At 38.5% G+C, this 13,595-nt stretch overlaps 1 protein-coding gene across 2 annotated transcripts in view; it reads left to right on the top strand.

Annotated features, from left to right (window-relative positions):
• The window catches only part of Usp12 (ubiquitin specific peptidase 12), a 90,891-nt gene that overhangs the window by 54,360 nt on the left and 22,936 nt on the right, over positions 1-13,595 (top strand). Inside the window, exon 3 of one of the 2 annotated variants that reach the window (XM_042685529.1) lies at positions 9,935-10,148. The exons of the other annotated variant lie outside the window; for it this stretch is intronic. Coding sequence (XP_042541463.1) covers positions 9,935-10,148 — 214 coding nt within the window. The remainder of the gene's footprint in view (positions 1-9,934; positions 10,149-13,595) is intronic. 2 annotated transcript variants of the gene reach the window in all.

Raw genomic sequence — 13,595 nt, 5'->3', positions numbered from 1 at the left:
TCTGGGGTTTGATGTGAGCCACCAACGCCTGGCCAGTTGTCACAATTTTTAGGCCTTTTCCCCCCACCTGTCTGGTGTAAATACTAATATACAGCTGTTGAATTGATTGGATTTTTCAAAAAATGCGAAACATGTATTTTTTTCTCTCTGTTAATGACTATTTATTTGCAGGCTTAATTGCTTTCACAAAAAGTATGATATGGAGGGCTGGGAAGGTGGCTCAAGTGGTAGAGTGCAGTCTTGAGCTGAAGAGCTGAGGGACAGCACCCAGGCCCAGAGTTCAGGCCCCACGACCGGACCCCCCCCCCAAAAAAAAAGTATAATATGGAAAGAATTGTCAAACCTGATTCATGGGATCCTTTTTGACTAGTGACTAGTTGAATCAATCAGAAGCACTCATTTTTAGGAACTAATATAGGTAGTTAGGTAGGTAGGTAGGTAGATAGATAGATAGATAGATAGAAATGTATCTGAGCAGACTTGTCTTATGAAGAGGGAAAAACAATCACAGTCTTAACAGAAAATTAAGCAGAGCATTTATTTTCGGCATTACTATTTTTTTTTTTTTTTTTTTTGTCAGTCACGGGGCCTGAACTCTGGACCTTGGTGCTGTCCTTCAGCTCTTCAGCGCAAGGCTAACGCTCTACCACTTGAGCCACAGCACCACTTCTGACTTTTTTTTCCTGCTTTATGTGGTGCTGAAAAATGGAACCCAGGGCCTCATGCATGCAAGGCAAGCACTGTACCACTGAGCCACCTTCCCAGCCCCTGTTTCCAGCATTATTAATGACACTGTTTTCTTCCTTCCTTTCCTTGTTTTTTTTTCTCCCCTTTTTAAAATTTTGTTTGTACTGGTTGTAGGGCTTTAACTCATGGCCCAGGTGCTTTCCCTAAGCTTTTTTGTTCAAGGCTAGTGCTCTACCACTTGAGCCACAGCTCCACTTCCAACTCTTTGGGCAGTTAATTGCAGATATTAATTGCAGGAATTTCCTGCTTGACTGGATTGAAACCTCAAGTTTCAGATCTTACTCTCCTGAGTAGCTAGGATTACAGGCATAAGCCACTGGTACCTGTCTGGTTGCTTTATTTTAATTGCACTTGGCTTTCTCTTGGAAAAAAATTGTTTCACAAATAATAGCTTTTCTCTCTCTGTCTTTGTTTCTCCCTCTCCTATGCTAAAGACTGAACCCAGAGTATCATGCAACCACTCTACCATTTGAGCCATGCTTTTAGGCTTTGCTTTTTGCTTTGTTTTGTTTTAACTTTGCTTTTGAAATGGAGTTTCTCTGCTACCTTTAGATTGGCTTCAAACTTGCCATCTTCCTTCCTCCTTTTCCAAGCAGTTAGGCATTTTATAGGCATGTATCACTATACCCAACTGTAACAGCTAACTCTTGCCAGTCTGATTCCTGTTATCTGTCATATGTAACATATGTAATACCTGGATTGTGTATTTTCTAATAGTTTATCTCCTATAGACAACCTTCTGGAGAAGAGAAGCAATAGTGTGCCTTATGGTTCTTTGGGTAGCCCAAGGAGCCTTTGAAAGGGGTGTGTGTGTGTGTGTGTGTGTGTGTGTGTGTGTGTGTGTGTGTGTGTGTGTTTCTTTGGGTAGCCCAAGGAGCCTTTGAAAGGTGTGTGTGTGTGTGTGTGTGTGTGTGTGTGTGTGTGTGTGTGTGTGTGTGTGTGTTTCTTTGGGTAGCCAAAGGAGCCTTTGAAAGGGATGTGTGTGTGTGTGTGTGTGTGCGCGCGCGCGCGCGTGCGCGAGTGCCATCAATAGTGGAGTTGAACTCTGCCTTAAGCTTACTAGGCAGTTGTTTTACCATTTGTGCCCTGTTACTTATTTTTTTGCTATAAAATATTCCACTTATATACTGACTATTTACATAGACAGCTAAATTGTTTGAAAATGGTTTACCCTGATAAAACAGATTTCTCTTTTTTCTTTTATTGTATAGCTGGTTAGTACTTGCAGATGTGTGCTATGGTCAAGGATGTATGTTTGCAGTAGTCTCAAGAGATTATAACAGAGGCAGAAAGTTTCCATTGCTCAATGACATCTGCAGTTTTGTAGTATAGTCCGTTGCTCACATGTTCCTGGTGATGCTGGTGGAAACAAACATACTGCACAGACAGGGACATAAAGTATAGCACATCAGCTGTGGACAAAATATAATAAAATCTGTAATAATACTGACAACAAATGACTGTTACTGGTTTATGTATTTATATACTGTACCTATTGTGTGTGTGTGTATGCCAGCCAGTTCTGGGGCTTGAACTCAGGGCCTACTTGCTGTCTACGAGCATCTTTTGCTCAAGGCTAGCACACTCCCACTTGAGCCAATTCTGGCTTTATTACTTTATTGGAGACAGTAGTATCATGGACTTTACTGCTCGAGCTGGCTTCAAACCACTGTCCTCAGGTCTCAGCCTCCTGAGTAGGATTGCAGGCATGAGACACCAGCTCTCGGCTTTAATAATTAACTTAAGTGTATACCTGTTTTCATAAAATGTAAACTGCAATCAACTAGCTGTGGTCTGTTGGCAGCAACCTCACACATCTCTTGCTTACTGTGTCTTGTAATTATAACAAGAGGCTCAGTTGAGTGAGAGATCTAGACAGTCCATGTTTGTGCAGGTACACTCTATGATATTTGCATAATGGTTTATGTGCTTAAAAATGTACTTCTTAGAATTCAACCTTGTTCAGTGATGCATTATATTTCAGTAGTTAATAGTAGAGAATTTAAACTACTGGTATTTCTGTCCTACTAATTGAATTTTATGCATTTATATGAATACTTTAATTGTTTAGTTTTATAGTTCTTTCGTTAATTTGCTAATACACATAGCCTCTCATCCCCTCTCTCCACCTAATGGTCAAAGCTGCTTGAGGTTTACATTGTCAGACATCCCAGAGAATAATGAAATTGTCTATGCAAAAGAATTTTGGCACAGTTTGCTGACTAAAATGGATCAGATGTCATGTTCTCCGATAGAGTTAGGAAAGGAATGTCATCAGTAACATGACAGAATTTTCATAGACAAAAAAAGTCACTTCCATAAGGAAGAAGGGACAGTGGGGTAATGGTGTGGGCTGAGGGTCTAGAAAGACTACTTCTGGATTAGTTACTGACTTTTGGCTCACTTGGAAAGATTGAAGGTGGAAAGTTAGAATATGGAGAATCTAGTGTCTCAAGTAGAATGGTTGGTAGAGGATGTTCTCTTAGGAGAATGGTACCCTGATTCAGCTTGGGGAGAGTGGAAATAGTTGTGCTTCTTTAAAAGAGGTCCTGCCCTAACCTTTTTATAAAGATAATACTGCTGTCATAATGAGGGCCACAACCACTCTAGATGAAGTGTATAAGATGGTTCACTGAGAATAGGAAGAACATGTTAGAATATCTTTTTTTCCCCTTTTTTTGGAGGTATTTGAGTTTGAACTCAGCATCTTACTTTTGCTAGGCAGGCAGTCTACCACTGTAATTTACCTTCAGCCAAAATGTTAAAATTTGTAATATTTACTTACACCTGAAAGCGATGTATAAACCTTACTAATCATGACACTGTTTAGCATCTAAAACACCTGGTTTACAAGACAACATTGTTAGCCTTATTACTCTCCTTAAATATTAGTAACTTTCTGTGAAAATAAAGTTTTACAAGAAAACAAGATGTAAATATATTTTACCTTATGTTCTATATTTTAAGTGTATATAATATAGTTTGTAAGTAATTGATAAGTATGTGTATTTTAGGGATGAGAGTTCAAATAGTCTTACAGCAGTGACATGACAAAACCTGTTCATCATAGCATTTTTTTTGGGGGGGGGGGTCCAGTCGTGGGGCCTGAACTCTGGGCCTGGGCGCTGTCCCTCAGCTCTTCAGCTCAAGGCTAGTGCTCTACCACTTGAGCCACAGCGCCACTTCCGGCTTTTTTCTTTTTGCTTATGGGGTGCTGAGGAATTGAACCCAGGGCCTCATGCATGCAAGGCAAGCGCTGTACCACTGAACCACCTTCCCAGCCCCAAACGTAGCATATTTTTGAAGACTTAGAGAAAAGTGCCCTGGAAGCGACAGTTTGAAAGCACAGTGGGGTCACTGTCTTTTAAGAGACTGAAAAATCAGTGGTCCAGAGGCTGGGGGTAAAGTTCAGTGGTAGTGGTAAGAATATGCAAGGCTTAGGTTTCATCCCCAATGCTGGCAAGAAGTGGGGAGAGAGGAGAAGGAAGGAATTGATGCCTAGACCTTGAGAAGCATGATAACTTTGATAATGTGGAGAAGAATGACAACTTGGAAAGTGTGTCCCCTTACTTTGAACTTGATCACACCTTTGATCTTCACGCTAGTTGGAGATAACGAAGGCTAAATTTCAATCCTACAGTAGTAATGCCTTACAGGAATACAAGAAAGCATCCAGACCATCTGAATGAAAATCGTATGATTTCTTTTTTCTTTTCTTTTTGCGTGAAAGCTGTATCTTTGAAAAATAAATGCTTAGGTTTTAAGATTTTTTTTTGTTGTTGTTGGTTGTGAGAGGGCTTGAACTCTGGGCCTGGTGCTATCCTTTAGCTCTTCAGCTTAAGATTCTACCACTCAAGTGCTCTATCACTCGAGCCACAGTGTCACTTCTGGTTTTCTGGTGGTTAATTGGAGATAAGAGAGTCCCATGGATTTTTCCTGCCAGGGCTGGCTTTGAACTGTGATCTAAGCCTCCTGAGTAGCTAGGATTACAGGTGTGAGCCACTGGCAACAGGCAGGTTTTAAGATTTTGAATTGTATGTAATATTAAAAATCAAGCTAATTAAAGGAAAAGCTCCAAAATCAAGATAGAAAGTTAGTTGATTCCGGAGAAATAATAGTTTAGCCTTTAATTTTTCTATATTGGGGATTGATACAGAAAAACTGTAATAGCTTCAGAGTTTTTCTTTTTCTTTTTTTTGCGGGGGGGGGGGGGGGAGTCCGGTTGTGGAGCCTGAACTCTGGGCCTGGGAGCTGTCCCTCAGCTCTTCAGCTCAAGGCTAGGGCTCTACCACTTGATCCACAGCGTCACTTCCGGCTTTTTTCTTTTTGCTTATGTGGTGCTGAGGAATTGAACCCAGGTCCTCAGGCATGCAACGCAAGTGCTCTACCACTGAGCCACCTTCCCAGCCCTAGCCTTTAATTTTTCTATATTGGGGATTGATACAGAAAAACTGTAATAGCTTCAGAGTTTATTGTATCTTTCCCATTGGTTTGTGTTCAGTGAAAATGAGCAGATCATATTGAAGTGGGAGCCTAACTTCCAATCACGTGTGAACTCTAGACTAACTTTGGTTTCTTTCCTGTCCTGTTTACTTCTTGTAGATCAAGCCTCATTATGATATTTGCTAAGGTAACTGACAGGCTTCCTTTCATTTTCCTCTCTCAGTAGAAGTTGTTAGAATCCTTTGTTGCATATTTTATAAATATGATCAATTACAGAGATTCTTAACTTTTCAACTGACAAAACCAGTTTATTGGTCATTAGATTCCATAGGGTATGGTACAAATACTAATATTTTTCAGATGAATTGATGCTGGGTAGTTGGTAAATTAATTTTAGCAAGATATATTCTGCAGTTGAACTTAACCCCCAGGAGACTTTAAAGTATTCTGTTATCTTTATTGTCACTGATGATCAACATTCCCTTTTTTTAGTCTTTCTTTGGAAATCCTTCCCAGAATTGTTCTGAGTTCTCTGCTTGGATCTGGCTATCAGCATGAATTTGAAAAGTCACCTGTACTCACTTGATCTCAGATACATTTCATCCAAATGTCTTTGAAAGAATTCACACTCCTATTGTCACATAAGATTCTATTAGCACTGTATATCTTAGTCTATATTCAAATGGCTTCTCTTTTTTCCAAGTTGCCTTTTATAGTCTGGGGGTTCAGATCAGGATCTAGTATGCTCCATGTGTTATAGTTGCAATTTCAACGTGGTATCTCTTAAGGTCTTCCTAGCCTACTTTGTTTCATATCATGGATCTGGACAGAAACCAGGACATTCGTCTTGGAAACTATCTCAGATTTCAAAAGTGGCTCAGGCCTTCTTTGAGGGATTGCTGCACTAGTTCCTTTATTCCTGCAGATTTTGTAAACTAATAGTTGAATATGGAGATTTGACTTAAGTTCAGTGGTTTTTTGTTTTGTTTTTTGAGGAAGGTGAGGTTTACCACAAAAACTACCTGCCTTGTTCGCTTTCAGGGATGCTGAAATGAAATATATTGGAGTTTGAGTTCTGATTCCTCCTCTCCTTTAAAGTTTGCCCATCAACCTTTACCCTAATGCTTTTAGCATTTGCTGGTAATTATTATCTACTCCATTTTTACAATATTCTTCTGGTTTTATTTGCTGGAATGATCCTCTAAGCCACATTTTTCTAAGTAAACATTCAGTAGTCCTCAAATATGGTTCTTACAAGAAGACAAGGTAAGACCTTTTTTTTTTTTTTGCCAGTCCTGGGGCTTGAATCAGGGCCTGGACACTTTCCCTGGGCTTCTTTTGCTTAAGACTAGCACTACCACTTGAAGCACAGAGCCACTTCTGGCTTTTTCTGTTTATTTGGTACTGAGGAATAGAACCCAAGGGCTTCAAGCATGCTAGGCAATCACTCTACCTCTAAGTCAGCCACATTCCCAGCCCTGACAAGGTAAGACTTCGATGTTTCTTTTTTTTTTGCCAGTCCTGGGGCTTGAAATCTGGGCCTGGGTTCTTTCCCTGAGCTTCATTTTGCTCCAGGTGAGCACTCTACCACTTGAACCACAGTGCTACTTCGGGCTTTTTTTTTTTTTTTTTTTTAAATAGTTTAACGGAGATTAAGAGTCTCACAGAGTTTCCCTCTTGGGCTGGCTTTGAACCACAATCCTTAGATCTCAGCTTCCTGAATAGCTAGGATTATAGAAGTGAGTCACCGGAACCCTGGCAAGGGCTTCTTTCTTTTTTAATGTCATTTTAATTCCTGGATCTGTTGCAGTACTTCTTTTGTTTTTTGTTTTGTTTTGTTTTTTTTTGGGTCCAGTCGTGGGCCTGAACTCTGGGCCTGGGCGCTGTCCCTCAGCTCTTCAGCTCAAGGCTAGCGCTCTACCACTTGAGCCACAGCACTACTTCTGGCTTTATTCTTTTTGCTTATGTGGTGCTAAGGAATCGAACCCAGGGCCTCAAGCATGCAAGGCAAGCGCTCTACCACTGAGCCACCTTCCCAGCCCTAGTACTTCTTTTGAATATAAGTTGACTCTTAAATCCCCACAAAGATAGCCCGGGCTAATCCTATATACTGTGGTTTTGGTTTTGGTTTTTTGGCTTCAAGCCTTATATTAGCCTTACCTTCAAAGCATCCTAGTTCTATTTCATGGGAAAAAAAAACCATATTTAAAAAGCACATCTGGGCAGCTCATTGCTGCCATACGTTCCGTTGAATATGTGAAAACAGCTCAGGCAGGCAAATAAACCCTCCCTCCCTCCCTTCCCTTCCCTTCCTCCTTCCTCCTCTCTTTCTCTCTCTATCTGAATTATAAAGACCAAGAATTTATATTACTATTTCTAACTTAAATCTGCAGGGCCTTGTATTTTTCTAATATAAACATCTTGCTTTAAAAATTACTAAAAACATTAAAATAATATGCAATCAATATTGTAAAAAAAGCAGGAATTCAAAAAGGAAAACATTACCCTAATTCTTTTCTCTGAGCACTTTTACTACCAATTTAATAAACCTTTTCAATTAATTTGTTTTTAGTTTTAGAATTTCTTCTTTTTTTTAAAAGTCTGAGACTGGGACTTGAACTTGGTACCTGATGCTTTCATTCATTGGTTAGTGAGTGCTCTATGATGGGCCATGCCTTCAGTCCCTAGAATTTCTTCTTTTTTATTTGATTAAAAAAAAAATAAGAGTACAAAGTAAACTTTTTAAAACAATGCACATTTACAGAAATTTTCACTTTTATCCCTCTTCCCTTTTCCCTTATAAGTAATCATTTTACTAGCTTTTAATTTAGACTTCCTAGCTCTTTGTTTAAAGTTAAAGCAAATTGTATGTGTACTTACATTGAATATCATCCATCCTTAAATATTTTTCTATCCTTAGCCTTCCTCATTCCCCCAACACAAGGATGGAGCGCGTGGACTGTATCATGCTAGACAAGTATTCATGCATTGAGTCACAGACCAGCCCATTTAACTTAATATGTATGTTAGCTATCTCCATACACAGGAGTAACATAAGAATTGCCCTTGCTCCATTTATTACTTTTAGTACCTCCAAATTTTCATTGACCTTGGGCAAATCCTTAGCTGACTTTTGGAGCCAATGTCTGTTAATGGGAAGGGAAACGGAGGCCATAGCTAGTAAACCATGTGTTGTCTACTCTGTAAGATTGGACTATGTTACATCCCCATTTTTAAAATGAAGAAATTGAAGCAACTGTTGTGACACTCCTAGTCACCTTACCAGTAAGAGATAGAACCATGTTCAGGATTTGGCACTGATGCTACAGCCTTTCATTTCAGGATTGCAGTGATTGTTCCTCATCAATGATTAACATTGTAGTAGATTTTACATTTACTTTTGTTTTCCTTACTTGTTCTAGTGTATTTAGGAACCTGAATATGTGTGTGTGTGTGTGTGTGTGTGTGTGTGTGTGTGTGTGTGTCGGGGGGGTGAGAGGGGGAGTAATACTGGGGTTTAAAACTCAAGGCTTTTCACTTGTTACACAAGTTCTTGTACCATTTATGTCATGTTCTCAGCCCTCTTTAGTTTATTTTTCAGATAGGATTTCGTTTTGTTCAGACTCAGCCTCAGATTGTAGTCCTTCTACCACACAGTTTATTACAAGTGCACACCATTTGTTGAGATGGAGCTCTCTAGTGACACTTTTTGTCTGGGCTGGGCTTGTACTGCGATCCATAGAATCTCCAAGTAGCTAGAATTACAAGTGTAAGCCACAATGATGAGCCTTAACTCTTGAATTCCTTAAAAAGAATTTTAATGAGTTGATTTTTTAAAAATGCTGTACAGACGGGTTACGGTTACATAAGTAAGGTAATGAATACATTTCTTGTCAAGCATTGTTGTTAACCCCTCCTTTGTTTTTCCCCTACTATCCCTTCCCTCCTCTGAGTTACATTTTTAATTGTACAATATATAAAATAGTAAACAACATTATTTAAAAAGAAAAAATATGGATAGTCTTACATTTTAATTAGTCTCTCTATAACCTTGTAGATTGTTTTGTGTTTTTTTTTTTGGGGGGGGGGGCTGCTTTTTTACATAAAGGCTTGCTGTGTAGCCTATCTTGGCCTTGAATTCTGCTTCTATAATGCTGCCTTTACAAGTGTACACCATCAGCTAGGCGCTGGTGACTCACCTCTGTAATTCTAAACTATTCAGGAGGCTGAGAGCTGAGGATCATGGTTTGAAGCCAAGCTGGGCAGGAAAATCTGTGAGACTCTTATCTCCAATAAGCTACTGAGAAAAAGCTGGAAGTGATGCAGTGGCTCAAGTGACAGAGTGCTAGCCTTGAGCAAAAGAAGCTCAAGGACAGAGCCTAGGCCCAGAGTTCAAGGCCCAGGATCAGGAAAAACAAACATGTAGACACTACCATACCAGGCCATTATGGAGTTTAAGTCCACTTTCATATAGTCTAAACTTCATTGAGTATATTTTTCTTCATTTTTAACTTGCAATTGATGACTATAACATCCAGTCAATGTTAAGATGGCTCATTTGTAGAATAATTACTTTTGTGCTTTCATATACTTTTTAGCAACTTCCCTGTCCTTTTTAAAAAAACTGTCATCTTAACTAAAAAATAGCAATTTTCTTTCTCTTGAAATGTTTTTTTTTTTTTTTTTTTTTTTACCGAAATGAAACGTAACTACATAACTCCTTTTTTTTTCCCCCTCCTTCTAGTTTGGGAATACCTGCTACTGCAATTCTGTTCTTCAAGCACTTTATTTTTGCCGTCCATTTCGGGAAAAAGTTCTAGCATACAAGAGTCAGCCTAGGAAGAAGGAGAACCTTCTTACGTGCTTAGCAGATCTCTTCCACAGCATAGCCACTCAGAAGAAAAAGGTCGGAGTAATACCTCCCAAGAAGTTCATCACAAGATTACGGAAAGAAAATGGTAATTCACTCCTTCCATATGCATTGCTTACATGGTAGGAGCACCCTCTCTGCCTGACAGCTTGGGAGCCATTAAGGAACAGGGGATGACCTTCCTGTAGTCAAGGGAAGTACTAGTTAGTAGAATGGGGGAGATAGTCTTATAATAATCAATATGAGTGGTGCTTGAAGTGTGTCATACAAGGTTACCAAACCATATGCCAGGAAGTTAAAAAAAAAAGGCAATTTCTCTCTCTTTTTGCCTGCTTAGCTTTTCTATCAGAAATGAAGTTTTTAATTTAAAGGATTGTGATTTATTACTTGAATAATAGTTTCATCTATTCACTCACTTTATCCTTCAGTAATCGTAGATACAGTGTGCATTATTTCTCCCAATTCTGCTATGAAAATAACGACCAAAAACACAGATACTAAAAAATTTGCCAGAAATAACATTTTATGAAAAGAACAGAAACAGACTAGGAACTGAGACCTGGTTTAAATGCATTTAAGCTCCTTTAATTAAAACAGTTAGTGAGTAGCCTCCACCCCACGCCTCTTTCTTGGGGAGGTAGATAGTACTGGGGTTTGAACTCAGTATCTTCTGCTTGCCAGAAGTCAAATCCCCAACCCCTTTTTTGCTTGAGATATTCTTCAGGTAGATTATCAAGCTTTTGTCTATGGCCAGTCTCCCACCCAAATTTAATGTAGCAGAGATAATGTGATAAGAGTTTTACTGTTTTTTGCTCTGGCCAGTCTCAAACTTCATTCTTTCCAAGTAGCTAGGACTATACTTTGTGTCACTTTTTCTTTTGAAGTACTTTTTTTCTCCCCCTCAACTCTGGGTGCTATTCCTGAGCCTCTGTGCTCAAGGCTAGAGCTCTACCACTTGAGCCACAGTGACACTTTCAGCTTTTTCTGACAAGTTTACTTAAGAGTCTCACAGACTTTCTGCCTGGGCTGGCTTGGAACCATGATCCTCAGCTCTCAGCTTCCCGAGTAGCTAGGATTACAGGTGTGAGCCACCAGTGCCCGGCTTGAAGTACTTTTAATTTTTACAGCAGGCCTGTAAGTTAGACATTGTCTTATTTTCCATGGGACAGTTAAGGGAGGCTGTCATAGAGAGAAAGTAACACATTGGTGTTTAGCCTTCTCTTTGATAACCTTCTTCAAGCCTTCTGTCTCTTATGGTATGCTGTCCCCAAAATCAAATGGCATTTAGGGTAATATATGGGATATTGTATTTTATTTGATGCAAAAGAATTATTTGATGTAAAATCAATAACTATAGAAATAAAATGGTAATTGTATTTTCAGTTTGAATTGTTAGCTGCTAAATAGAAAAGTGCCCACAGATATATAATTTGAGAAGTCTTTAAATTGGTTATTAAATACCCTTATGTGTAACCCTGCTGTTAAGATAGTTACGTTGTTTTCATGTGAGGTAAGCTTGGACTACACCTAGTTCCCGAAATATAAAAAGACCTTGAAAGATAGCATGCCAGGACTATAGGCTATTCTTGAATCTGGTACACATGTTAAAGACAAGTTTATTTTCCCCATTATGAATGTAGAATAGTTAATTGTTCATTACAGAAGCACATTTTCTTCCCAATGAGAGATAAACGTGTACATTCTCAGCTTGTTGTTCTTAATAAAACCAAATGCAACCTTTAGAATTTGGATTAAGTTACTCAAGACTTACAGCCTTTCATACTCTTTATGTTTGTTTGCACTGATAGAACCTTTTAAAAGATTTATCTTGGTGGAAAATTTATGTGTATGATAATTAAACACATCTTATCTTGATGACTCTGTGTTTTAGAAATGTTTACCATCAGAAGTATGTATATACAGAATACACATTTTCCATTTTATTCAATATGTCTTTAGTTTTTTTAAATTTTTTAATTTTTTTTGGTCGTGGGGCCTGAACTCTGGGCCTGGGCGTTGTCCCTCAGCTCTTCAGCTCAAGGCTAGCGCTCTACCACTTGAGCCACAGCTCCACTTCTGGCCTTTTCTGCTTATGTGGTGCTGAGGAATTGAACCCAGGGCCTCATGCTTGCAAGACAAGCACTTTGCCACTGAGCCACCTTCCCAGCCCTACAGTGTTTTTTAAAATGCATTTAAAGATAAATTGATTTACACTGAATGTAATTCAAATTACCCTGTGTCTTTTTGTTGTTTTTTTTTTTTAATTTCATTTGTAGTTCTGGGGATAGAACTCAGGGCTTTGTGCATGCCATGGTAGTACTCTACCACAGAGCTATCTCCCCAAGTTACTCTACTTTGAAAATTCATTAGTTAAATTTACTTAGAGTATTGTAGGTTTGCTTATCAAAACATGGTATATTTTCATGTGTTAATTACTCTTAATAGTTCAGTGTTCTCTACTTTCTTGTATTTAGGCAAAGTAAAATGGTAACACAATGTACTTCTTAAGTAATTTTTTTTGAGACTGATTCCACAACAAATATTCAAAGCCTATGTCTCTGGAGTTTTATTTCTTTTAAAAGTAACATTCAGTAGAAAAATGTTTTTTGGTTTTTTTTTAATTTTATTTTTTATATTGCTGACATTTTGAAATGTTTTAAAATGAATTAATGTGCTTTGGGCTTTCAGATTTTTCCTTGAAAAATGTTTACAGAAGTACATACAAATAAAACTATTATCATTCCATGTCTTTTTTTCTTATATTTTGTTTAAGTCTTTGGAAAGTATGTTTCTAATTTCAACATTTCCATTAATTCTGACTGTGGAGAGTTCTTTCTGTAAGTCATTTTTCTGTCCATACTGTGTTAAAAACCTCTGTTTATTTGCGATAGATATTACTACCAGATTAGTGTAACTACTAATACTTTATATACTACTAATCTTTTTAATAGTTTTTAGAAAGAACCAATTTTAATTTTGTTCTAGTCATTAAAGAACATTTATTTACTTATTTATCTATTTATTTATCTATTTATCTTATGTATCTTTTTATATTTTTTTTGTCAGTAGTGGGGCTTGAACTCTGGGCCTGAGCACTGTCCCTCAACTCAAGTGGTAGCACTCTACCACTTGAGCCACAGCACCACTTCTGGTTTTCTGAGTGGTTTATTGGAGATAAGAGTTTCAGGACTTTCTTGCCTGGGCTGGCTTTGAACCACGATCCTCTTGTCTCAGCCTCCTGAGTAGCTAGAATTATAGGCATGCGCCACCGGTGCCTGGCTATCATGTGTCTTTTGTGCTAGTCTTGGGGTTTGAACTCAGGACTTAGGTGCAGCACTCTACTACTTAATCCATACCTTCTACTTTTGGCTTTCTTGATGTGGTTAATTGGAGATTAGAGTCTCTTGGACTTTGCTACCCAAGCTGGCTTCAAACCTTGCTCCTCAGATCGCAGTCTTTGGACTATCTAGTATTACAAGAGTGAGTCACTGGCGTCCAGCCATTTTTTCAAATTGATACACTACATAACCATAGC

This window comes from Dipodomys spectabilis, unplaced genomic scaffold (assembly GCF_019054845.1).
Source record: "Dipodomys spectabilis isolate Male_0828 unplaced genomic scaffold, ASM1905484v1 ptg000095l, whole genome shotgun sequence".
NCBI lineage: Eukaryota > Metazoa > Chordata > Mammalia > Rodentia > Heteromyidae > Dipodomys > Dipodomys spectabilis.
The sequence above is the reverse complement of the archived record's forward strand: the minus strand, read 5'-3'. Positions and strand labels throughout refer to the sequence as shown.